At 44.8% G+C, this 26888-nt stretch overlaps 1 protein-coding gene across 1 annotated transcript in view; it reads left to right on the plus strand.

Annotated features, from left to right (window-relative positions):
* PITPNC1 (phosphatidylinositol transfer protein cytoplasmic 1) overlaps positions 1-26888 on the plus strand; it is a 320302-nt gene that overhangs the window by 144643 nt on the left and 148771 nt on the right. Inside the window, exon 2 of the mRNA XM_032178375.2 lies at positions 8139-8287. Within this exon, the coding sequence (XP_032034266.1) occupies positions 8139-8287 (149 nt within the window). The remainder of the gene's footprint in view (positions 1-8138; positions 8288-26888) is intronic.

Consider the following 26888-nt stretch of genomic DNA (forward strand, 5'->3'; position numbering starts at 1 on the left):
GTTGTCCCAGTGACTCAAGAGTCTGAAGTGGAAGGATCGCTTGAGCACTGGGGGTCAAGGCTGCAAAGAGCTACGGTCATACCTCTGCACTCCAGCCTGGATGACAGAGCGAGACCCCGTCTCTAAAAAAATAAGAAAGGAAAGGAAAAAAAAAAAGCAAGTGAAGTTAATTTTAAATATATATTTTAGTTAACCCAGTATATTAAAATATTTCAATCAACATAAAAATTATTAATGAACTATTTTGCTTTTTTTTTGTAGTAAGTCTTCCAAATCTAGTGTGCATTTTAGACTTAAACAGCACTCCCAAGTCAGATGCTAAATTTTCATTGGCAGTACTTGATCTTTATTTAGATTTCATAAAATTCCCAGTTGAAAAAGTAGGTTCAAATACTCAAAGTGTTTCAAACATATATGAAGGTTTTCTAATAACTGAATAAAGCACCAGTCTTAAATTTAAATTAATTAAAATGAAAGAATTTAAAATTCAGTCCCTCTATTCCATGGGCCACACTTCAAAGGCTCAGTAGCCACACATAGCAAATAGCTTTGATCCTGGGCAGAGCAGATCTAGATGAACAGCTGAGGTTGGCCCAGACTGGACCCAGCCGTGGAATAGAACAAGGGTCTGCAAACTTATTTCTGTAAAGAGCCAGATAATAAATATTTTCAGCCTTGAGGGTTACACAGTCTCTCAAAGTATTCAACTCTGCCATTGTAAGTGAAAGCAGCCATAGAATGAATGAGCATCGCTGTGTTCCAATAAAACTTTATTTACAAAGCAGGCACCAGCCTGTATGCTTTGCCAACCATTAGACTAGAATATTTGTCCTAGGGCCTTAGCTGTGCTGTGGGATTACCAGAAAAACAGACAGCTCTCTCCTCTAGCTTTCTGAGATGAGGTTGTCAAAATCTGGACTCACTGGATCTCCTTTCCTGTGTGTAATTAGAATTTTGACACCACTTGGCATGAAGCAACGATGGGCCAGAGTCCTGCGTCACTTATCCTTCAGGTGCTCTCTGCAGTGGACAGTTTGTGCCTCCTGAAGCAATTGCTTCCCTGTGCTTTGAGGTCTAGCAGAGGTGGCAGCGGAGAAAGCTGGAAGAAAGGCTTCAACAAAAGCATTAATGGTGATGTGAAGAATGCAGGAAACTCCCAAGAAAGCCAAATGATATCACTCTCTGCTTTTCCAACATAGCCAGTGTGAGGCGGTAATCACATTTCACAGCTGGGTAAATATGTGATTTCACGTTAAATCAGAGGGACAGGTGTTTCTCTGTGCTTGTTAGGTGATGTGGCATCCGCCCATTTTGATGGTAAAGGCCAAAGTAAATATAAATTCTGTTTCCTGACCTGGGGCCTTGAGGTCCCCAGGCAGGGAGTAACACCACCCAATTTGGGAATCTACATTGCAAAGCCATGGTTCCCGCTGTTCACCTTGTGATGTTTGGAAATGGTATTGGGACTAATGGAGGGAAAGAAAGAGGACAGGAAGGGAGGGCATAGAGATTGGTTGGCAGGAAGATGACACCCACTTGGTGCTTTAGGGTAGGGGGTTATGGGAGGCTGGCTTTGCAGAAACTCTGAGACGCAGCACTTGGGGAAGGGTGAAGTGAAAAGCAGTGATAGCTTAGAGCTCTGCTGACCCTAGAACTTTGGATCCAGTATTTCTTCAGGCATGGATGATGTTGAAGGTATTGTTGGCACTCATTTGATAATCCCTTACTGTACTCAGAAGTTTTGGCTTGGGGTTGCCTTTTTTATTCAAGGTTCAAGATTAAATGACTTGGCTGGGTGCGGTGGCTCATGCTCATAATCCCAGCACTTTGGGAGGCTGAGGCAGGAGGATCACCTGAGGTCAGGAGTTCAGGATCAGCCTGGCCAACCTGGTGAAACCCCGTTTCTACTAAAAAAATACAAAACTTAGCCAGGCATGGTGGTGTGTGCCTGTAATCCCAGCTACTTGGGAGGCTGAGGCAGGAGAATTGCCTTAACCTGGGAGGCAGAGGTTGCAGTAGCCAAGATTGCGCCATTGCACTCCACCTGGGCGACAGAGAGCGAGACTCCATCTCAAAAAAAAAAAAAAGGTTAAATGACTTGATGGTGCCCCATGTAAGAGTTTGCAAAAGTTCAAACTAGTGAAACTGCTGAGCTTCTTCAGCACATTATGCAACTCTGCCTTGCCTCAAATTTTGCAGCTCTATCAAGTGTACAGCGCGGTGTGTGGGGAAAGATCTGCATCCTATGATGTTTTTGACTATGGAGGTAATTATTTGGAGTAGCTGTTCTGATGATAACTCACGGAGGTTCAGTCTGCAGCATGGAACTGTCTCTAGTCATGATTGCCTGTAATGATGATTACCCAAACTCTGGAATTATAACAATAGATTTTACAAAGTTAGAGCATAATTGCTCCACCAATCCTTCCATGTGCACGGATTAAACAACTTTGATCTTTCAGTCAGATTTTTGTTACTCATCTTCTGCAATAGCAAAGGTCAGAGGCAGTAGCTTTCTGCCCCCTCCCTCCCCACTTTTTAAATCATCCTGAGGCCTAGATTTTTAAAGCATTTAACTTGGTGAAGAAATAAGGGCTGAAGTTGTGTGGACTAGAATGAGTACACGCCTGTGGGGGGTCAGAATCCCAATTCTGACATCTAGAAACTCCATAACATAGAGTCTTTAACCTGTCGGCGACTCAGCTTCCTCGTCTGTCAATACCCACTTGTCTGAATCATTGAGAGATTAGAATGAATATAAGTGGCCGGGCGTAGTGGCTCATGCCTGTAATCCCAGCACTTTGGGAGGCCGAGGCGGATGGATCATGAGGTCAGGAGTTCGAGACCAGCCTGGCCAACATGGCGAAACCCCGTCTCTACTAAAAATACAAAAATTAGCTGGGTGTGGTGGCGGGCGCCTGTAACCTCAGCTACTTCGGAGGCTGAGCAGAGAATTTCTTAAACCCAGGAGGTGGAGGTTGCAGTGAGCTGATATCTCACCACTGCACTCCAGCCTGGGAGACAGAGCGAGACTCCATCTCAAAAAAAAAAAAAAACCAAGGGATATAGGCTGGGTGCAGTGGCTCACGCCTGTAATCCCAGTACTTTAGGAGGCCAAAGTGGGAGAATTGCTTAAGGCCAGGAGTTGGAGACTAACATAATGAGACCATCTCTGTACAAAAGTAAAAAAATAAAAATTAACTGGGTGTGGTGGCACACTTCTGTAGTCTCAGCTACTCGAGGGGCTGAGGCAGGAGGATCGCTTGAGCCCAGGAAGTCGAGGCTGAGGTGAGCCATGATCATGCCACTGAACTCTAGCCTGGGTGACAGAGTAAGACCCTGCTGCTTTTAACTTTTTAAATTATTTATTATTTACTTACTTTGTTTTTGTTTTTGTTTTTGTTTTTTGACACAAAGTCTCCCTCTGTTGCCCAGGCTGGAGTGCAGTGGCGTGATGTCAGCTCACTGCAACCTCCACCTCCTGGGTTCAAGTGATTCTCCTGTCTCTGCCTCCCGATTAGCTGGGATTACAGGCGTGCACCACCACATCCGGCTAATTTTTGTATTTTTAGTAGAGACGGGGTTTTGCCATGTTGGCCAGGATGGTCTTGAACTCCTGACCTCAGGTGATCCGCCTGCCTCAGCCTCCCAAAGTGCTGGAATTATAGGCATGAGCCGCTGCACCCAGCCAGACCCTGTCTCTTTTAAAAGAAAGGCAAAAGAAATATAAAGCACTTAATCAGTGCCTTGCACTAATGGGTAATCAATAAAGTGGTGCCGTATCATCATCATCATCATCAATTCTATGATCAATTCTCAGGCTTTGGAGGCTTTAGAATCTTTCTAGGTCTTTGGATGTTGTGGCCTTTATTCAACATACAAGTTTGTTTGGGGCTGGTGGTCAGGGATATGGTATTTTCACTGTTAGGGATGGAGGTTTGTAAGAAATCAGTATAAAGGAGGAAAAAAGAAACAAGCGTCCTAAAGACAGAACATTTACTGCTGAGCAAGTGCTGATGGCTGCCTTTGCCACGTTCTGCTGCAGCGGTTCTCAGCATTTATGTGCATTTCAGAAAGATTCCGACTCTTTTCTCCCCAGAGTCTGAATGGAGAAGGTCTGGAACAACCTGAGATTCAGCATTTTTAGGAGTGCCTCTGGAGATTTTGAAACAGGTGGTTCAAGGACTCTCTGTCTCTTCTCCCTCCCCCAAATGAGAAACTGCTGCTTGTGTCTGCGAGTCAATATGAGATTTAAAAGCAGCAACAAAACCACTGCTCCTGGAATGGCCCAGTTCCCATGGCCACGACCAGCAAAGTGGGCCTGATTTCCTTAGGAGGGGAAGAAGTGACGGCTGCAGAGCCCTTGACCATCTCGGTGTCTGGGCTCGAGTGTCCCGCCACCCCCAGCGTCTGCAGGTCACCCCCAGACTGACGCCGTCTCAGTGAGCTAATGCCAGTGTCTGCCCCGCGCCGGCTCATTCAGTAGCCACTGGAATGATCAATGAGGCTGGCTGCCCGGCCCTCCACCGGCTGTCGGTGAATCAGCTGCCTCGGCCATCCCCATCTCCACTGAGCAGGAAGTACTTGAGCTGAGCCCAGCCAGGGCTGACTGGCGTCTGGCTAATGGCTTTTCTGTGTCATGCACTGACCTTGATCCCATATGTTTTTCATACGTGAGTGGGTTGGAGTGCCTGAAGATGGTCCAGTGGTGGAAATAGCTCTTCTGCCAAGCCCCTCACCGAGGTCCTGGGCAGTATTTTGGTTTAGGGGTGTCTGCTTCTGAAGCAGGATCGGTGCTTTTGTTTAAATTGAGGTGAAATTCACATAACGTAAAATCAACCAGGTTAAAGGGAACAATCAGTGGCATCTAGTGCATTCGCAATGTTGTGCAAAACCATCTCTATCCAAAAACACTTTCATTGCCCCAGAAGGAACCCCTGCACCTGTTGCATGAGTTGACTAGGGCTGCTGTAACAAAGTGTCACAAACTGGGTGGCTTCAACAACAGAAATTTTGGGCCAGGAGAAGTGGCTCATGCCTGTAATCCCAGCACTTTGGGAGGCCAAGGCGGGTGGATCATTTGCGGTCAGGAGTTCAAGACCAGCCTGGCCAACATGGTGAAACCCCATCTCTACTAAAAATATAAAAATTAGTCGGGTGGTAGTAGTGCGTGCCTGTAATCTCAGCTGCTTGGGAGGCTGAGGCAGGAGAATCACTTGAGCCCGGTAGGCGGAGGTTGCAGTGAGCCAACATCGCACCACTGCACTCCAGTCTGGGAGACAGAGTGATACCCTGTCTTAAAACAAACAAACAAACAGAAATTTACTCTCTCACAGTTCTGGAGGCTAGAAGTTTGAAATCAAGGTGTCAGCAGGCTTGGTTCCTTCTGGAGGCTGTGAGGTGAGGGAAGGATCCGGTTCGGACCTCAACCCTTGGCTTTTTTTTTTTTTTTTTTGAGACGGGGTCTCGCTCTGCTGCCCAGGCTAGAGTGCAGTGGCGCAATCTCTGCTCACTGCAAGCTCTGCCTCCCGGTTCTTGCCATTCTCCTGCCTCAGACTCCCGATTAGCTGGGACCATAGGCGCCCGCCACCACGCCTGGCTAATTTTTTTTGTATTTTCAGTAGAGATGGGGTTTCGCCGTGTTAGCCAGGATGGTGTCGATCTCCTGACCTCGTGATCTGCCCACCTCAGCCTCCCAAAGTGCTGGGATTGCAGGCGTGAGCCACTGTGCCCGACCAACCCTTGGCTTTATAGATGGCCATTTTTCTCTCCACATCATCTTCCTCTATGCCTGCCTGTGTCCCTAAGTTTCCCTTTATTATAAGGACACCAGGCATTTTGGATAAGGGCCCACCCTAATGACTTCATTTTAACATGATTACCTCTGTAAAGACCCTATCTCCAAATAGGGTCACATTCTGGGTTACTAGGGGTCAGGACTTCACGTATGTATTTTGGCGGGGGGCACAATTCAACCTTTAACAACATTAGGCAGTATCACTACTTTGTTCCATTCTATGGCTGAATAATATCCCATTGTATATAAACATTTATTTTTTGAGCCCCAAGTACAAAGCAACTGTCAGTGAAATCTCCACCCCCTGGGTAGTGTGTGCCCATCTGTATAAGGTGGCATATTGATCTCACAGGTGGAGCTCACAAATCTGCAATCTGTAAACTTTTTCTTACTCTCTTCCTCCTTGGAAGAGTGTTAGCCTTTATGAGCAAAAGTCAAAGCAGTACTGGACTAAGGGAAGAGAAGTCAAGCTTCTGATCCTAAAATTAATTTTAAAAATTGATTTCAGGCTGGGCACAGTGGCTCACGCCTGTAATCCCAGCACTTTGGGAGGCTGAAACAGGCAAATTGCTTGAGCCCAGGAGTTCAAGACCAGCCTGGGCAACATGGTGAGACTCTGTCTCTACAAAAAATACAAAAATTAGCTGGGCGTGGTGGTGCGCACCTGTAGTCCCAGCTGCTCAAGAGGCTGAAGTGGGAGGATTGCTTGAGCCTGGGAGGCGGAGGTTGCAATGATCTGAGATCACACCACTGCAGTCCAGCCCGTGTGACAGAGTGAGACCCTGTCTCAAACACAAAAAAAGAGGATTTCATCTTTAAATTTTATTTTTCCTTTTCCTGGTCTTATCCCCAGTGCTCCCCACTTCCTGCAAGCACAGGTGCACATACACAGATATGTGCACACATACGCTCACATCAAAAGCGTTTTCATGTGACCATTCTGGAGAGGGGCGTGACACAGATAGGAGACACAGTCCTTTGAGAAGACCCAGACGGCAGCTTGCTTCCATTGTCATGGTTACTGGGCTCGATCCCTAGGGCTGGCTGCAGACCAGAGCCTTTCAGAGCTTCTTCACACTCCCGTCCCTGCTCCTGCCTTAGAATGAAAGAAACCTTCGGGCACATGTGTCTTCTCAGCTGTGAAACTAACTGCACTGTTGACTTGTGCATTTCATCTGCCCACTTAATTTAAAATCTATTTCTGTCTCTTATGCAGACAGACAGGGGACCAGCATCCCTGCAGATTCTTGGGGAATAACCCCGAGTCCTCATTAGTTTGTTGCAGACTCAGGCCCCACTCCCCCATCCCAGAGGCGTCGGTGGTAATGACCCAGTGTCTGTCTCTAGGAAGGATGGCAGCAGGGTCGCATCGTCCTGCGTCCTGACTCTGAGCAGCGTTGTGCCTCATGCAAAAGTTGTTTAGTTTCCTCCTTCCTCTCTCCCCCTCCCCTCTCTCTTTTCCATCAAATTCGTTTTGCCACTTTGAAAGTCCACTGGGGGAAGAAATGCCTGCTGGCCCTAGGGTTTTCAGAGAGGCAGGAAGGCAGATGGAGCAGCTCATACATGAAAAAAGGACAGAAAATGTTCATATAGTATGTTGCTCCACATGATTATTTTAGGGTAAGACAGGTGACTTTTGGGTCCTTGGACTGGAAGGCTCCACACTCTTGATGGAATTGGATGAAAAGGAGTTAAAAGTACCGTACGTGGTCCTCGGTGAGGAGTGGCCTTCGGGGGCTCAGATTCTGAGCCTTGGCTCCACTCATCGTGGGGCCTGGGCCTCTGGAGCTTTGAAAAGCTTCCAGGTGATTCTAATATCCCAGCCACCTTTGAGAACCATTGTTCTAGGGGACAGAGGCCTCCAGAAGAGTTGAGCATTTTCAGAGAGGGAGGATAGAAGAAACTGATATCTAATGCTCCATGTTCAGCAATTTTGCTAATTAGGCAGAAAGCAGGGGCAGAAATCACACACCCTCGGCTGTCTTGGGCCAAACCAAGGAGGACTTTAGCTCCATTTAACCCTGTAGAACGCAAAGGGAAACTCCAGTGTCCCCCTTCCCAAGGTTTGGTCGGCTGCCCAAGCTTACAGACTGCCAGCCACCCCGCCGAGCATTTGCCAAGGCGATGTAAAATATTCACAAGAACACGCCGTCTCGATGTTCTACTCACAACTGGTTCTCTCCCTAGCTCCTGAGGAAAAGTAACATGAGGCCTATGTGGCTGCTTTCACTTCTCAGCAGAAGGTGCTGATGTTATTAGTGGCTTGCCAAGCTGTGGTTGGAGGGGGATGTCAGGGGCATGCTGTGGGGCTGACCTTTCTGTCTCTGACTCTGTTTTGTAGTACAAAATTGGACAGCTGTATATGATCAGCAAACACAGCCATGAACAGAGTGACCGGGGAGAAGGGGTGGAGGTCGTCCAGAATGAGCCCTTTGAGGACCCTCACCATGGCAACGGGCAGTTCACTGAGAAGCGGGTGTATCTCAACAGGTGAGTCATGGCAGCCTGCGTTCTGCACAGAAGCCGCCTCCCACCTGACCCCATGGTGTGACAGTGGAGGCAGTGGGTGTCTGGGATGAAAAGGTCACTTGGAAAGTAACTACGTCCACCTTCTAAGACCACCAGTCTCATTGCTTTTGAAAACACAATCTGCCCGAGTGAGGTGGCTCATGCCAGTAATCCCAATGTTTTTAGGAGGCCAAAGTGGGAGGATGGCTTGAGGCCAGGAGTTTGAGGCTACAGTGAGCTATCCTCACAGTACTGCACTCCAGCCTGGGGTGACAGAGCAAGACGCTGATTGTTTAAAATATGACTACATAAAATAAAATAAACGAAATGAATCTGCCCCTCCCCACCTTGCATTCTGCAAAATAGTCCTTAACTGCGTTCCATTAGGAGGAGCTTTCGGCTCATCTTTCCCACCCCTTTGATGACATGTTACGGTGAAATGTGATCTTAAGAATTCAAGAGCCTGGAAGGTGGAGGCTGCAGTGAGCCATGATCATGCCACTGCTCTCCAGCCTGGCCAACAGAGTGAGGCCCTGTCTTGAAAAAAAGAGAATTAAAGGACTTTGTCTCATCCCTTGGTTCAGTGTTAGCTGTAGGAAAGAGACGGCGCTGCCTATATGCTGTAAACAAGTAAGTGCTGGAGGTGGCAATGCACCTTTTGGTCTCAGTAAGATTTTCATTTACTACTGGTGACCACTTGGGTGTCCGTAAAGGGAATGACAAAGCAAACAATCACCTGTGACCAAAGTGGTTAAGATGGCTTCCACTTCTCAAGTGGACCCATCCTTCCCAAGGTAGAAGTTGTCACTCTCCTTTTTGAAGAGAAACACATCAAGGATGACAAAACAGCACTAATCAAGCGTGCCGTTTCTGCTTTGCAAAATATATTCTTTAATCTCTTGCTATTTTCTTTTGCTTTTCTTTTCTTTTCTTTTCTTTCTTTTTTTTTTTTTTTTAAAGACAGAGTCTCACTCTATCACCCAGACTGGAGTGCAGTGGCATGATCTCTGCTCACTGCAACCTCTGCCTCCAGGGTTCAAGTGATACTCCTGCCTCAGCCTCCTGAGTAGCTGGGATTACAGGTACCTACCACCACTCCCAGCTAATTTTTGTATTTTTAGTAGAGACAGGGTTCCACCATGTTGGCCAGGCTGATCTTGAGCTCCTGACCTCAAGTGATCCGCCTGTCTCAGCCTCTCAAAGTGCTGGGATTACAGGCATGAGCCACCGCACCCGGCATTTCTTGCTATTTTCTTACCATGAATGGTGTAATGGATTATTAGGGCTAGTCTGATCTTCTCCCCATCCTATACTCCTATCCAGCCCATTTCTTCCTTTCAGTTCTTTTCTGAAACCTTTAGAATATTTGTGGTTAGATGCCATATGAAATATATCTTATTGGCCAAGTGTGGTGGCTCATGCCTATAATCCCAGCACTTTGGGAGGCTGAAGGTGGTAGATCACTTTAGGTCAGGAGTTCGAAACCAGCCTGGGTAATATGGCGAAACCCCATCTCTACTAAAAATGCAAAAATTAGCTGGGCATGGTGGTGCGCAGCTATAGCGCCAGCTACTCGGAAGGCTGAGGTGGGAGGATCACTTGAGCCGGGGAGGTTGAGGGCTGCAGTGAGCCGAGATCATGCCACTGTACTCCAGCTTGGGCGACAGAGTGAGAGCTTGTCTCAAAAAAAAAAAAAAAAGAAAAGAAAAAGGAAAAAAAGAAATATATTTTATTGAAATTAGCTGTCTGTTCCAGCAAACAAGTCTCACGTCAGCCATTTCACGAATACTTTTACCCCTACCTGTGGCCTCTCCGATTGGCCCATATGTGATTATCCAGAAAGTATTTTCAACACCCTAGCTGGGCAGTGCCCCAGTTTATTCACTGACACCAGTGACTGTCCATTCTCAGGGCCTCGGACATGGTCAGACGTCTCTGAGAGGAACCATATTTAGATTCCCATTCTCACCTTGGCCCCACTCCCCAGCAGCTTGAATTGGACTATTCCTTCTTGATGGGAGACTTTGGTTCCTGTCACTAGGGTGGATGGAAGTCTCCCAGACCCGTGTCCTGACAGTGAAGGACATGAGCTGATTAAACTGATGTTTTAATTTGCCCAGAGATGCAGTACCAGGGAATTCCTGAGTCACGATGAAATGCAAATGAGATTGATCCCATTCATCTATTAGTAGCTGTGAATTCCCAGGCTTTGGAACCAGTTCAGTGTCCAGCCAGCTGTTGATTTGCAGGGGCAGCTGAGCGCTGGGTCTGGCCTGGGCATGGCTTTTTTTTACAGAGACATGTTTCCCAATATGCTGCCTTGGCATTCTTAGTGTGGAGGGTGTAAATCAAATACTGAGCGAGTTTCTCCTCGGGGATCACCTCTGCAGGGCAAAGAGAAGTGAGGAAGATGCAGGAAGATAGAAACCTATGGAAAGTTCCATTTCTTGACAAACAATTGCATTCTCTCAAGTTATTACCTGGAGAATGTTCCTTATATAAGAAAATCAGGAAGAATTTTAGGAACTTTATAAGTTTTGCTGAAACACAATAAGAAGCATCCAGCTGTCCCTGTCATGTCTGTTTTGTCATTATCATATTTATATCGTATTTATTTAAAAGAAAGAGTAATAAACATTAGTAAGAGGGAAATTTGTTATAAATAGATGTAGACTTCCAGTAATAGTAAGGAAAAAGATTAATGGAGACCCTCCACCACTTCCCATGACAAACACAGGATGAAATATAACTATGTAAAGAAGCTGAGCTCAAAAAAAAGAAAGGGAAATCCTCCGAGGCTAGAAATAAACAGGCAAACTGAAACCAGAGTGGAAAGCAGACCCGTTAATGCTAAGGAAGGGCGTGGGGGAGGACATCAGAACAGAATGTGGGTTCTGACATCTAGGGACTGGGCATGTCATGCCCATGGGGAACAGGAATTAGGGCCTCAGGCCCACGTAAATGGAAAGTTGGAACTGAGAATCGGGCATAAAAATAATTTTTGACAATCAAGGGCTGAAAGAGTTTACTAACTCTGAGACCCATATTGAAAGAACTACTAAAGGATGTGCTGTAAGAAAGAGGAAACTGAACCCAGGAAGAAGGAGAGGGAGTTCTAGAAGTAATAATAAAGAAGAAATTGATAAACAACTAGGTAAATCTTTGAATGGATGTAGGATGTTTTAAAAACAGTAATAATAAGACAACAATAACACAGAAGATGGGAGGGTAATAATTATAGTAAAAAGCACTTTAAGGTGCTAATATTGTTTAGGAATTAGAAAAAAATATTGATTAATTTTAGATTTTCTTTTTTTCTTTTTTTTTCCTTTTTTTGAGACAGCCAGCTCCGTCACCCAGGCTGGAGTGCAGTGGTGCAATCTCGTGCCTTAGCCTCCCGAGTAGCTGGGACTACAAGTGTGCACCACCACAATGCCCGACTAATTTTTGTATTTTTAGTAGAGACAGAGTTTCACCATGTTGGCCAGGCTGGTCTTGAACTCCTGACCTCAAATGATCCACCAGCCTCGGCCTCCCAAAGTGCTGGGATTACAGGCATGAGCCACCGAGCCCAGCCTAATTTTAGATTTTCTAAGACAAGTATGTGTATTCAAAATATAAAGGTAATCTCTGAAGGGGTAGTGAAACAATCCATAACCTCCAAGAGAAAACTCGATCAATCCACAGAGGGCCTGGGAACAAAAAAGAGAAGCCTACAAAAAGCATGATAAATAGAAAACACAAATTTGAATGGTAAAATAAAATGAAATGTCAGACACTCACTTTTCTAGCCACCCTCTCAGCTAGAGGTGGCCATGTGACCTAGTTCTGGCCAATGAGACATAAGATTTTTCCTCCTTGATAAAAAGAGGGATGTTCAAGGAGCTGTCTATGCTATTCAAAGAGAATCTGTTCTGATGTCTCCCCACTTCATGATCTGTGTGTAAGAAAGTGGTGAGGACGGGGGCTGACTGCTGGAAAGAGCACTAATAGGCCAATCTCAGTTGAGAACATAGATATAAAAATACTATATAAAACATTAGCAAATAAAATACCTCAGAGAAAAATAATAATAACAATGTATCATGACCTAATCAGATTTACCCCTGAAATTGATGAAATTAACATTTAATAAATCTGTGTACTTATTCAGAGTAAAGTCAGGAACACATTAAGGATCCTTGTTATTACCATGTCTATCCAACATTATGTAAAGGTCCTAGCCAATGCAATAAAACAAGAGAGAAATAAAGATGAAAGGAAGAAACAAAATGATCATTTGCAGATAATATGATTGTCCGATAGAAATTTCAGACATTTCTACAGCTGTTAACATCAATATGAGAATTCAGCAAGATTGTTGGGTACAATCCATATAGAAAAATCCACAGCATTATTATACAGCAGGAAAAATAATAGGGAAAATATAATTAAAAAATTTTTTTGTTTATAATAGAAAAAGAAACAAAGTTACCCAGTAATCAGTCTATAAGATATGCAAAATCTTTTTGGAGAAAAACATAAAACATTGGTGGAAGACGTTTTAAAAGCCCTAGACAAATAGTGAAATATACCATATTCATGGACGGGAAATGTTACGAAGTTGGCATCGAATCTCAAATCAATCTATAAATTTAATAAAAATCTAACTTAAAATGCCAGCATGTTGTTTTTTAAAAAATAGAACTGGTGCTGGGTGCGGTGGCTCAGCTGTATAATCCTAGCTCTTTGGGAGGTTGAGGTGGGAGATCATGAGATCAGGAGATTGAGACCATCCTGGCTAATATGGTGGAACCCTGTCTCTACTAAAAATACAAAAACTTAGCTGAGCATGGTGGCACACGCCTGTAGTCCCAGCTACTTGGGAGGCTGAGGGAGGAGAATCACTTGAACCTGCTAGGTGGTGGTTGCAGTGACCCGAGATCGCGCCACTGCACTCCAGCCTGGGTGACTGAGCGAGACTCCATCTCAAAAAGAAAAAAAAAAAAATAGAACTGGAGGAGACATTTGTAAAATTCATATGAACAATTTGGAAAGTTGAAGGAGGGACTTGACCTACCAGATATCATTATAAAGCTAATTAAGTAATTATATAAGTAATTAAGGCAGTGGGGTACTAGAGCAGAGTTAAACAAACTCATGGAACAAAGTAGCCCCAAAACAGATCCAAGCCACTATTAGTGCTTTGTATTTAATAGAGCTGGCATAAGAAATTATTGAGGGGAAGATGAACTCTTCAGAATATGATGTTGAGATGACTGGGCTTCTAATTGGAAGAATGACTAGAGCCCTCCTTCACACTACACACACAAATAAACTCCATGGCTGGGCATGGTGGCTCATGCCTGTACAGAATCCCAACAATTTGAGAGGCCAAGGTGGGAGGATCAATTGAGCCTAGGAGTTCAAGACCAGACTTGGCAACATGACGAAACCCCATCTCCACAGAAAATACAAAAATTAGCCAGGTGTGGTGGCACACACCTGTGGTCCCAGCTATTCAGGAGGCTGAAGTGGGAGGATTGTTTGAGCCCTAGAGGTGGAGGTTGCAATGAGCCAAGATCGTACCACTGCACTCCAGCCTGGGCAACAGAGCAAGACCCTGTCTCAATAAATAAATAAATAAATAAATTCCAAATTGATTAAAAACCTAAATGTGAAAAAATCAGAAGAAAATATATGTAAATAGCTATATTACTTGGATAGTAGACTAGGACTAATTAAATAATAAATAAATAAATGGAATCATTACTATTACAACACTAAAATTAAGAGCCTTTGCATAGCAAAAGACACACACATGAAAAGTTAAAAAACAAAAAACAAAAAACCTTTGCATAGTGGAAGATACCAAAATTAAAAGAACCATCCTTGCCTGGAAGTAAGTATTTCAAAATGCACATGTAGACCAAGGACTAGTATTTAATTAAAAAAAAAAAAAAACTCTTATAGATCCTTTTTTTAAAAATTTGAAATAAAGACAATAATCCAATCAAAAGATGGGCAAAGGATTGAACGTGCAATTCAGAAAAGAGGAAATGTGAATGGCTAATATATTCATGAAAAAAATTCCCACCTTATTAGAAAACAGGAAAACACAAAATAAAACAGCAATAGCATCCTCTTTTACACACATCAGATGGACAAAAATTTTAAAAATCTGATAATGCCAGGTGTTCACAAAGATATGCAAAAACAACTCACTTCCAATGCTAGTAAGAGATATAAACTGATACCACCTCTTTAGAGAGCAATGGACAGCAACTGGAAAAGTTGAAAACATATATACATTCCACTTAACAATTATATTTCTAGGTAGAGCCCTAGAAAAATTCTTGCACTGTACACAAGGAGACATTTACCAGGAGATTAGTCCTAATTCTGTATGCAATAGAAAAGAAATGGAAGCAATTCAAATATCTGCGAATGGGAATACATTATGGCACATTCATGTGATGGAATATTCCACAGCAGTTCAACTTAATGAACTAGACATACTTTGATAAATTTCAAATGCACAGCATAATGTGCAATATATCAGCTGCAAAAAACAAAAACAAGTCCGGGTGTGGTGGCTCACGCCTGTAATCCCAGCACTTTGGGAGGCCGAGGCGGGCGGATCACGAGGTCAGGAGATCGAGACCATCCTGGCTAACACGGTGAAACCCCGTCTGTACTAAAAATATAAAAAATTGGATGGGCGTAGTGGTGGGCACCTGTGGTCCTGGCTACTCGGGAGGCTGAGGCAGGAGAATGGCGTGAATCTGGGAGGTGGAGCTTGCAGTGAGCTGAGATCGTGCCACTGAACTCCAGCCTGGGTGACGGAACGAGACTCCGTCTCAAAAAAAAAAAAAACAACAACAACAACAACAAAAAACAAATGTATATATACACATATAGTATGATGCCATTTATATCTATTTTAAAGATATACGTAATATTACTACATTTATATATATTGTTTACAGACAACCACATATGTAATAAAAGCACCAAAACATGGAGAAACCACCCTCAGGTTGTGGTTACCTTTGGGGAGGGAGAGGAATGAGTTGGCATGAGAGGAAACTTTACCTGTATCTACAACATTTTATTTTATTTTATTTTTTTGAGATGGAGTCTTGCTCTGTCACCCAGGCTGGAGTGCAGTGGAATGATCTTAGCTCATTGCAATCTCCACCTCCCGGGCTCAAGAGATACTCGTGCCTCAGCCTCCTGAGTAGCTGGGATTACAGGAGCGCGCTCCCACGCTTGGCTAATTTTTGTATTTTTTAGTAGAGGTGGTGTTTCACCATGTTGGCCAGGCTGGTTTCGAACTCTGTACCTCAAGTGATCCTCCCACCTTGGCCTCCCAAAGTGCTGGGATTACAGCTGTGAGCCATCGCACCCGGCCTATTCCTTTTTTTAAAAGAAGAAAGTTCATCACAAATATAGGGAAATGTTAGTTTGTTGAATCTGAATGGTAATGTTAAAATTCAGAAATATACACCAAAAATGGTCTATTTTACTGTAATTTAAAAATAAAATAAAAAATACAAATTCTGTGTGGCAGACGCATGTCTGTTACCTTTCTCTCAATTTTTTGTATTTTTTTAATGTATGTGAAATTCTCCACAATTAAACATAATATTTTAAAAGTAAATTAGGTGGAGAAATGGAACCTGGTTACTGTCAAAATTGGGTGGATTAGTGACTGATTGAATAGCAAAAGGTATGGATGATGGATAGTGGCAACCAGGAGAGAAAATTCTATGTGTAACTTAGAAATAATGTGATTTAGTAATATGACTCAGAAGTCTGAACTTGGTCCTATTGGAGTTTTTAAGCCAACATCTGGATAAATATCTGAAGATATCCTTTCCATACCCTTGAGAAACCCACAGCCAGGAAGGGTGATAACTTTAAAAGACTGAGTGAGGGCTGGACGCAATGGCTCACACCTGTAATCCGAGCACTTTGGGAGGCCGAGGCAGATGGATCACTTGAGGTCAGGAGTTTGAGACCAGCCTGGCCAACATGGTGAAACCCTGCCTGCTAAAAAATCCAAAAATTCGCCAGGAGTGGTGTCAGGCACCTGTAATCCCAGCTACTCAGGAGGCTGAGCTGTGAAAATCGCTTGAGCCTGGGAGGCAGAGGTTGCAGAGAGACAAGATTGCACCACTGCACTCCAGCCTGGGAGGCAGAGGTTGCAGAGAGCCAAGATTGCACCACTGCACTCCAGCCTGGGTGACAGAGCCAGACTCCGTCTCAAAAAATAATAATAAAAATAAAAATAAATAAAAGACTGAGTGAGGATCCAGAAAAACTTCAGTAGTTTGGAATTACAAGCCATTTTCTATCAAGATGAAATTAAATAGGGGCAAGTATATGGTCTTATCTTTGGATCCCAAAATACAAATTATATACGTATGGGATGAAACACTGATAACTTTGCAACGGCTTGTTTGAAAGAAATATGGTGGGTTTAGTTGACGATTCAATATGAAGCAATTATACATATATATATATACACACACACACACACACACACAATAATTTAAGAGTGTGTATGTAGTAGATACACAGCTGCAAACATTATTCTTCAACTGCTTCAATAAAAGTAAAGTAAAATATCTACAACCATGTACTTGATAATCTTGCCCAATTTTCCACTAGTCAGAACATACTTGGAATATTTTTATCTGTTCCTAAATGGCACACTTTAAAATGGATATAGACAAACTATATCTAGTAACTCAAGAACTAGAAACTCAAGTGATAGAAAGAACGACTGAAGTAACCAAGGATATTTAACCTGGAAAAGCTAGACTTGGGTGTATCATGGTGCCATTAGATGGAGAAGAGTCAGAACTGTGTATGCCATAAGACCTCGCTTAGCAGGACCAATGGGACCAAGACCAGTGGGTAGGAATGCCAGGAGAAAGACTTCATTGGGCTCAGGTTAAGGAAGAAACTTCCAAGCACACAAACCATCTCAGAATGCCTTATAGTGGATTTTGCTGTTGCTGGAGGTGTTTCAGCAGGAGCGAGACCTGTTCATCAGGGTGTCCTGCAGCAGATTCAAATATCTAATAGGCGGTTGAACATATTGGGTGGCTGGTTAAGCTGGACAGCCCGGAAGATCCTTTTCAACCCTAACTTTCTACACTCAAAGTATCTAGCAGACATTGATTGTCCTGATTCTCCTCCAGCATACATATGTAACCAATGAGGCACAAGAAAAGAAATATTTTTGGTTATGCTTGCACCATTCTAAACCAGGTCCACCATTTCATAATTTTAAAAGTTCTTGGTGTATTTGGTAGAATATGGATGCATATTTTAGAACCAGGGAGATTATGATTTAGCAAGAGAGAAAGAAAAGAATTGACAGAATATGAATTAATTAGATAAATCCCCATAATCATAAAAGAAAACCAAATCCATTATTTAATCATCACAATCTAGAGCCACCTCAGGGTGAGTCAAGTCATACATGCATAAGTCATGTGACTGCCTTGTGGGTTGGGCTGCTTCAGAGTCATAATTCATTAAACGAGTATTTGCTGAAATGTACGACGTACAACACATTGTGCAGGCATTGGAGAGAATCCCTTAAGAAATAAGCCATGGTCATGGTTCTTGTCCCCTGATTAAGGTAGGGTCCAAGGCATTTTCATAAGTCCACAGGGCAGTGGGTCCTGATTGTTGGACCGGCCGTAACTAAGATGTTCCCAGTGCCCATTTAATAATGTACACAGACAAATATCATTGACCTATGGACCCAAATGCATGAGCCAGCATAGTGAGTGGATTCTCTTCCGTACATCAATCTGTATGGGAAGTCAAACCACATTCAGAAACTGCCTTATTGATCACCTAAAGTAATTATTAGAGGTACTGGAAATATTCAAAGCTTGTGTAATCAGAGCCTACTCTCCAGTTAATGTGGAAATGAGAAAGTTGCTCAAAGGGGAGTTAGAGTGCACAATAATTATTATCACTAAGCAAAGATAGTGTAAACATCCATCTATCGACCACTGGTGTGCTTTGGCTGGTGGTTATGTTGTCTGTGGGGGATGAGTGGCAGACAGGCCAAAAAGGAGACATGAGGCTTTAGCAGTCAAGGTCCGCAGTTGCCAGCAAGAGAAACTGAGTCTCTTCAGCAGAAAGGACATTTCATGGAAAGTTGTTAGGAGCCCTCAGGATCATCTGGAGGCTTAAGAGTGGGCAGAAATCAACAGCCCCATGATGACAGCCATCTTTCAGTAGAGCCAGATGGCGTCATTCTGCCCTCATCACCCCCCACCTCTTGCTGCCTGCAGCCATCAGCACCACAGCTGCCCTGAGTAGATCTGAATTGTCCCTTTTTTCTTTCCATCACTTGTTCCAAAATCCCAAACACAAGTGTCCCATTGGGTTCCCAGACCAAGCCCCGGGCTACTAGTAAATGGGAGAAAGGAACTGCTAAACTGTTTTCCAAAGTGGCTGCACTGTTTTATATTCCCACCAGGAATGCAATAGGGCTCCAATTTCTCCACATAATCACTGACACTTGCTATTGTCTGTCTTTTTTATGATAGCCATCCTAGTGGGTGTGAAGTGGTATCTCGTTGTAGTTTTGATTTGCATTTCTCTAATGACTAATGATGTTGAGCGTCTCTTCATGTGTTCATTGGCCATTTGTATATCTTCTTTGGAGAAATGTCTATTCCTTTGCCAATTTTTTAATTGGATCTAATGTCCTCTGAAAATGTCATTCATCCTTTTAATACATGCCTTTCATTTCCCAGAGACTGTGGGGTTGCTTCATCTTCTGGCCCCCTCCTACAGCATCTGACATACTGTTGACATATAGTACATTATGGTGGTTGCCTAATATATTCGGTATATGAGTACTAATGCGTTAGTACATTTACATTAGTACTAATACAATAATACATTTGGTAGTTAAGAGGGAATCTCGCTCTGTCACCCAGGCAGGAGTGTGGTGGCGTAATCTTGGCTCACTGCAACCTCCGCCTCCCAGGTTCAAGTGATTCTCCCACCTCAGCCTCCCGAGTAGCTGGGATTACAGACACCTGCCACCACATCAGGCTAATTTTTATATTTTTAGTAGAGACGGGGTTTCGCCATGTTGGCCAGGCTGGTCTCGAACTCCTGACCTCAGGTGATCTGCCCACCTTGGCCTCTCAAAGTGCTGGGATTACAGGTGTGAGCCACCGCGCCCGGCCTGTGCTTGGGCTTTTGATCCAGTTCAGTTAACCAAGTAAGTAGTATGCCTTGGCTCATCTTCAAAAATCCTGGTTACAACTGGCATCCAAGGAATGGGGGCATGAAACTAATCAAATTCTAGAATAGTGATTCTAAATAAAACCTGTCACCCAGAAACATATGAAGGTGGACTTTTCTTTTGTCACCTTTTCTTTTCACTTCATCGCTAGCGTCTCTCGGATCCCTTCCCACTGAAGCCCAGGAGGGGAGGGAATGGGGGTGGGGGTGGAGGGGCACTGGAGAAAAGATGGAGGCTATTTTTAGGCTTGTTTTTCAACCATGAAGTGTCATGTTCTTCACCACCCTGGCTGCTGGATTAATTAGGCTGTGCTGGCAGCTGCCAGTCAGGGAGGGTTGCCAGCTTCTAACGGTGATTCCGCCTAATGCCTGAATTGATTTTCAGGGAGAGAACATTTTCCCGCTACGTGGCCCTTGCCTTCCATGGCAATGTCTCCTGGCCTCTGGTGGCTTTGGGTAGGAGAGGATAAAGCTTTCATTAAGTCATGAACTCTTTTTTAACTGATGGGCTTGCAAAGCTACCAGCTGGTCCTTTTACCTAACAGCTTGTTGGTAGAACCTTGTGGTCATGGCTTGGGTCTGTCTTTCCCATTTCTGCTTCCTATTCTCCCAGATCTTCCCCAAAATAAGCTCAGTGCCCAGAACTTGTGTGGCTTTGGGATATTCCACTGCCCGGGCAACAGGCAATAGAGAAAGCATCAGAGACATAGACTCTGACCAAATAGCTCATTTTCATGCTATTTTTCCAAGAATCTCTATGGTCATTGTTAACTTCTAGATATACAAAGACAATATTTAGTCATTAAAAAAATATTTATTGAGGCCGGGTATGGTGGTTCATGCCTGTAATCCCAGCACTTTGGGAGGCTGAGGCAGGAGGATCCCTTGAGGCCAGGAGTTCAAGACAAGCCTGGGCAACATAGTGGGACTCTGTCTCTACAAAAAGTTTAAGATATAGGCAGGCGTGGTAGCACACTCCTGTAGCCCTAGCTACTCAGGAGACTGAGGCAGGAGGACTGCTTGAGCCCAAGGGTTCAGGGTTGCAGTGAGTTATGATGGCACCACTGCACTCCAGCCTGGGTGACAAAGTGAGACCCTGCTTCTAAAATATGGGTCTCCCAGCACTTTGGGAGGCCGAGCAGGCGGATCACTTGAAGTCAGGAGTTTGAGACCAGCCTGGCCAACATGGTGAAACCCTAGCTCTACTAAAAATACAAAAATTAACCAGGTGTGGTGGCATGCCTGTAGTCCCAGCTACTCTGGAGGCTGAGGCATGAGAATTGCTTGAACCCAGGAGGTGGAGGTTGCAGTGAGCTGAGATTGCATCACTGCATTCCAGCCTGGGTGACAGAGCAAGACTCTGTCTCAAAATAACATAAAATATGGGTCTCTCTATCCATTTATTCATTTATTTTTATTTTTTTACCAAAATATATAAGCTGCTGCCCATGCTATGTTTGAAAGATGGCTCCTTATCTAGCAATAGCTGGTCAAGTTACTTGACTATGTGAATATATAGACTATATACATAGTCTATACATATATACACACACACATACACAGAGAGACAGAAACACCTGCTGGGCATCACGCACCGTTCTAGGTGCTGGGGTTGCAATAGTGAACAGAACAAAGATCCCTGCCCTGGTGGGACTTGCATTCCACTGGAGAGTGACAATGCACAATAGCCATAATAAAAAACAGTAATATTGGCCAGGTGCAGTGGCTCACCCCTTTAATCCCAGCACTTTGGGAGCCCGAGGCGGGCGGATCAGGAGGTCAGGAGATCAAGACCATCCTGGCTAACATGGTAAAACGCCATCTCTATGAAAAATACAAAAAGTTAGCCGGAAGTGGTGTTGCGCGCCTGTAGTCCCAACTACTCGGGAGGCTGAGGCAGCAGAATCACTTGAACCTGGGAGGTGGAGGTCGTGCCACTGCACTCCAGCCTGGGTGACAAAGTGAGACTCCATCTCAAAAAAAAAAAAAAAAAAAAAAACAAAACAAAAAACAAAACCAAAGCCAAAACAGTATATCGTCTAGAATATATAATTTTATATAGTCTGTATACTTATTTATATTACATATTATTTATATAGGGAGACCATATATATGTGTATATATATATTTAGAAGGTGATAAGTGTTATGGAAAATAATAGAGCACATGAGGTGCTTCCTTCCAACCTTTCAGTCCATGCTATCCTATTCTGTCCCCATCTCAGTACTTAAGAACATGCCAGGGACTCATGCTGCCGGGCCCCTCTCCCCTGTGCTCCCATAGGAACTCACAGAAACAGAATGTTTAGGCCTGGTTGGGATCTCAGAGGTTTTCCAGGAGGCTTTCCACCTTGATTCTGCCTCACTGCTGATGGATGATAGTGTGTCCTGTGTCGCCTTGCCAGGGGCTTCTCAGCACACTGTCCACATGACCCTGATGCTGTCCAAACTGAGCCTTCCAGGAACCTGCAGGAGGCAGGCCCCTTTTCCCAGAATCCCGACACAAACTGTCTTGTTAAGCAGGGTGGGGCCCGTGAGTCCAAGTTCAAGGAACTCGGTTTCTGGCCAGTCCCTGCTGGGGAGGCCCTGGCAGCCCTACCTCCCACAGGTGATGGCTCTGGTCCCAAAACTGCTCACTTCCCTACTGCCATATAAACAGTTACATTAAGAGCACAACTAAAAGACCAGCCGGAACAATCACTTAGAAGAGTAACTAAATGAATCAGAGCAGCTGGAGAAGATATTTTAAGACCCCAGAAATCACTGCACATAGAACTGGATGGGGGCAATTGATTATGAATCAAACAGATGTCAATTGCCAGTTTCAGTGCAACGAGGAAACAAAAGGTCAGTATATTCCTCCTGGACTATCTAGTGAGAAATGAGGATATGAAGGTAGCAGAGTTCTATTTAAAATGAGCTGCAGTTATTTGAGCATAATCTCAGTGCAGAATGTGGCAGGTTTTAGGTATGCTGTTCAGAAGAAAATTCCAGGACTGTCTTTTCTGCTGGGAATGTTTAAGTTCTGGTAAAGGCCAGGTGCACTGGCTCATGCCTGTAATCCCAGCATTTCAGGAGGCCGAGTTGGGAGGATTGCTTGAGCCCAGGAGTTTGAGACCAGCCTGGGCAACATAGTGAGACCCCATCTCTACAAGAAAATTTAAAAATTAGCTGGGTGTGGTGGTGCATGCCTTTAGTCCCAACTACCAGGGAGGCCGAGGCAGGAGGATTACTTAAGCCCAGGAAGTCTAGGCTGCAGTGAGGCACGATCATGCCCCTGTACTCCAGCCTGGGCAACAGAGCGAGACCCTGTCTCAAAAGAGAAAAAAGAACAAAACAGAATTTCCAGTTAAGACCACCATAATTCTGACCCCTGTTAAGAAAATGAAATTAGACTCTATTTAGACACGTTTGGCCTAATGATGTTCAAAACCTCCTGGAGCAAAGCCCAAGTGAGCATACATTGCAATGTGAGATTAGGTACCAGGGGGAATTTTGTGATCATAGGGATCGTAAAGTACCAGAAGCTTCTAATGGAGGGATGATTTAGGTTTCTGCTCCAGAAGCTTTTTATGAAGTAGGTAAACACCCTTAACCGGAGACCAGTTCAGATTACACCTGCCCCAGGACCTTCTTATCAAGTCAGTTGTGATTTAGGGAACCTTAGGGAATTTATAACATGAGAGACGATCTGCCAGGGTTCAAAACCTTGTTGCTGCTGATACTTTGGGCTGGATCTTTATTTGCTGTGGTGGTGGGGGGCGGGGGGGCAGCTGTCCTGTGCATCGTAGGAGGTTGAGCCGCATCCTGGACCTCTGCTCAGTAGATGCCAGTAGCACTGCCCACTCCACCCCACCTCTGTTGAGACAACCGAAAATTTCCAGACATTGCCAGGTGTCTCCTGTGGGAGGCAAAATCTCCGTCTAGTGAGAACCCCTGTTCTAGGGTGACCAACCATCCCAGTTTGCCTGGAACTGAGGGATTTTCTGGCAGGTGGGACTTTCGGTGTTAAAACCAGGGAAGTCCCAGGCAAACCAGATTGAGTTGTCCACTTGGCTGTGTATTGATATGTTTTATTTAATACCAACGTTTAAAAGTAAGAACCCAGGCTGGGCACGGTAGCTCATGCCTGTAATCCCAACACTTTGGGAGGCCAAGGTGGGTGGATCACTTGAGGTCAGGAGTTCGAGACCAACCTGGCCAACATGGTGAAACTTTGTCTCTACTAAAAATACAAAAATAAGTCTGGAGTGGTGGCACGCACCTGTAATCCCAGCTACATGGTAGGCTGAGGCGGGAGAATCGCTTGGACCTGGGAGGTGGAGGTTGCAGTGAGCCGAGATTGTGCCACTGCCCTCCAGCCTGGGCAACAGAGCAAGCCTCTGTCTCAAATAAATAAAGTAAGTAAGTAAAAAACCAAAGCTTTTGAAAAGTCTGTCTTTGGGAGGCATTGACAAAGCATCTGGGGGAATATGACGCTGGTTGTGGTACCATTTTGCCCCTCTTTTTCCTCAATGTCTCTAAAGCCTGAGCCCTGGTGAGATTGGCCATTGGAGGTTTGATCCTAGCCCACAGACCAAGGAGGCTTGATTCAAACTTGCTGCCTTTCTAACAGAGAGACTCTTGTTTGACACTTGAGAGTGAGCATGAGTGACAGACTTTTTCTTGGAATTGTAGGCTGTGTGACAGTGTACATCATGAAAGTGACAGCAACAGTGGGGACTAATTTAATTCCATTTTCCTTTGCAGGCCCTGTTAAATCATTGCTGCAGGGAAAGATAAATTTTACTTTCTCAGACAAATGATTCGAATAATGATGTGCTCTGAGGAAATTGGGGGCTGAGAGAAGATCTGTTGGTGGGCTTAAAAACATTTAAATAGCGCATCATGGAACTTGTTGCAGATACCTCTCATGCCTGGCCTGGAAAATACCAGAAGGAACCTCCTTTCCAGACTAATTAGAAGAGTTCAGGCCGGGCGCGGTGGCTCATGCCAGTAATCCCAGCACTTTAGGAGGCCGAGGCGGGCGGCTCACCTGAGGTCAGGAGTTCAAGACCAGCCTGGTCAACATGGTGAAACCCTGTCTCTGTAGCTTGAACCCAGGAGACGGAGGTTGCAGTGAGCCAAGATTGCGCCACTGCACTCCAGCCTTGGGGATAGAGTGAGACGTCTCCCAAAAAAGGAAGAAGAGTTCCATAAAATATCAGCCATCTTGACTAAATTATGGTAATTTTTTAGGCCATCTCAATAGAAAAGGTCATTGATTATCGTGCTGCATATCCTATATAAGTTGGTGGCTGAAACAGCTAAAATAGATTCTAGAATCTGGGGTCCTGAGGGACCATTAACAAATAGAAAAAGTCTCGACTTGGATGGAAAATTGCCAATAATTTTCACCTCCCTTCTAGAAAATGACTGTGGCTCAGGAGTATGGTTCTGCTTGGAGGCTTTTAAATTGCTATAGGAAATGAATTATGGGGCGAGGAGTTACTTGGACCCCAGAGTACCACTATGCCATGAGGATTGGAGTGAATTTGAGGAGGGGTGCAGTGTAGATGGAACCCCTGCCCACAAGAGGACAGTGGAGAATGGGCTTTAATACTGCAGGGAGACATACGCATTTTGAATAAGCTAAAAATGCCTGGCTTACTTGAGGGAGATTCTCTAACCCTGTGTCAGTCCATTAAAAGCACAGGAAAATCACCTGCCTGCAGCTAGAATCCACATCTTCCCACACTACCATTGGCATATTGCGCTAGGGTGTGGGGGCAAACAGGAAGGAACCAGGGGAAGTTTTGCTCATGACCGTTTCCTGCACGCGAGCCAGTGCAATTTTCCCACTGTCAGCGTCACCTGAGTTGCACTCCAACTTCGGTGATGGATGGAATACATCATCAGCGAAAGCTATAAAAACCCCATCCTTTTGAGCAGTGTGAACGTAAGGGAAATGAGCAGTTACTGCAGAGAGGATTTTATAGGAGTGAAAAATTCTGCATCAGAGCAGCAAGAAGGATTGTTATGTGAATGATCAAACTGCTTCCGCTGACTCCTCAGAGCCCGCCTAAGAGCAGGGGCCTTCATCTGACACTCACTCCACTTCCGGGGAACTTTGCTTTCCTATTTGTTTTAACCCTGATTAACAGCCCGGAGCTATGGGTTAGGTCCGGCCAGCCACTGAGAGTCCATCTTTGTCTTTTCAAAAGCCAGGCCTGGTTACTGTCAGAAATAAGAAAACAACTGGAAAAGACAGGCAAGGTACGCAGTATTTTACGGGCTCTGATTGTCATTTAGATTTCGCATCCAAGAGGGGTTTGAGACTTGGGGTTCTGTTAGCTCCATGTCCCTTCCAGCCTCCTGGTTCTATCGGCTTGGAATTCAAAACTGCTTCTTGATGTTTCTTTTTTTCTTTTCTTTTCTTTTCTTTTTTTTTTTTTGAGATGGAGTCTCGCTCTGTCGCCCATGCTGGAGTGCAGTGGCGCAATCTCGGCTCACTGCAAGCTCCGCCTCCAGGGTTCACGCCATTCTCCTGCCTCAGCCTCTCCGAGTAGCTGGGACTACAGGCGCCCGCCACCACGCCCGGCTAATTTTTTGTATTTTTAGTAGAGACGGGGTTTCACCGTGGTCTCGATCTCCTGACCTCGTGATCCGCCCGCCTCGGCCTCCCAAAGTGCTGGGATTACAAGCGTGAGCCACTGCGCCCGGCCGATGTTTCTTATTTCCAACATGTAGCTAAGGAGCTGAGAGTATACGTCGTCTCCCTGGATGCGATCGACTGCTAGACATGAGCGGCGCAGATGCTTAGCTATAGGCCCCAGAGTAGAAAAGTAGCAAATGGTAGCCTCTGGAAGGACAGAAACCCTTGGTTATCGGGCTGGGATAAAAATGAAATCATGGGCCGGGCGCAGTCGCTCACACCTGTAATCCCAGCACTTTTGGAGGCCGAGGCGGGTGGATCATCAGGTCGGGAGATCGAGACCATCCTGGCTAACACGGTGAAACCCCGTCTCTACTAAAAATACAAAAAGTTAGCCGGGCGTGGTGGCGGGTGCCTGTAGTCCCACCTACTCAGGAGGCTGAGGCAGGAGAATGGCGTGAACCCGGGAGGTAGAGGTTGCAGTGAGCCGAGATCGTGCCACTGCACTCCAGCCTGGGTGACAGAGCGAGACTCCGTGTCAAAACAAAACATACGTGTGCATGTGTCTTTATAGCAGCATGATTTATACTCCTTTGGGTATATACCCAGTAATGGGATGGCTGGGTCAAATGGTATTTCTAGTTCAACCATTGTGGAAGTCAGTGTGGCGATTCCTCAG

The sequence above is a fragment of the Hylobates moloch genome, unplaced genomic scaffold (genome assembly GCF_009828535.3).
Source record: "Hylobates moloch isolate HMO894 unplaced genomic scaffold, HMol_V3 SCAFFOLD_15, whole genome shotgun sequence".
Taxonomy (NCBI): Eukaryota; Metazoa; Chordata; class Mammalia; order Primates; family Hylobatidae; genus Hylobates; species Hylobates moloch.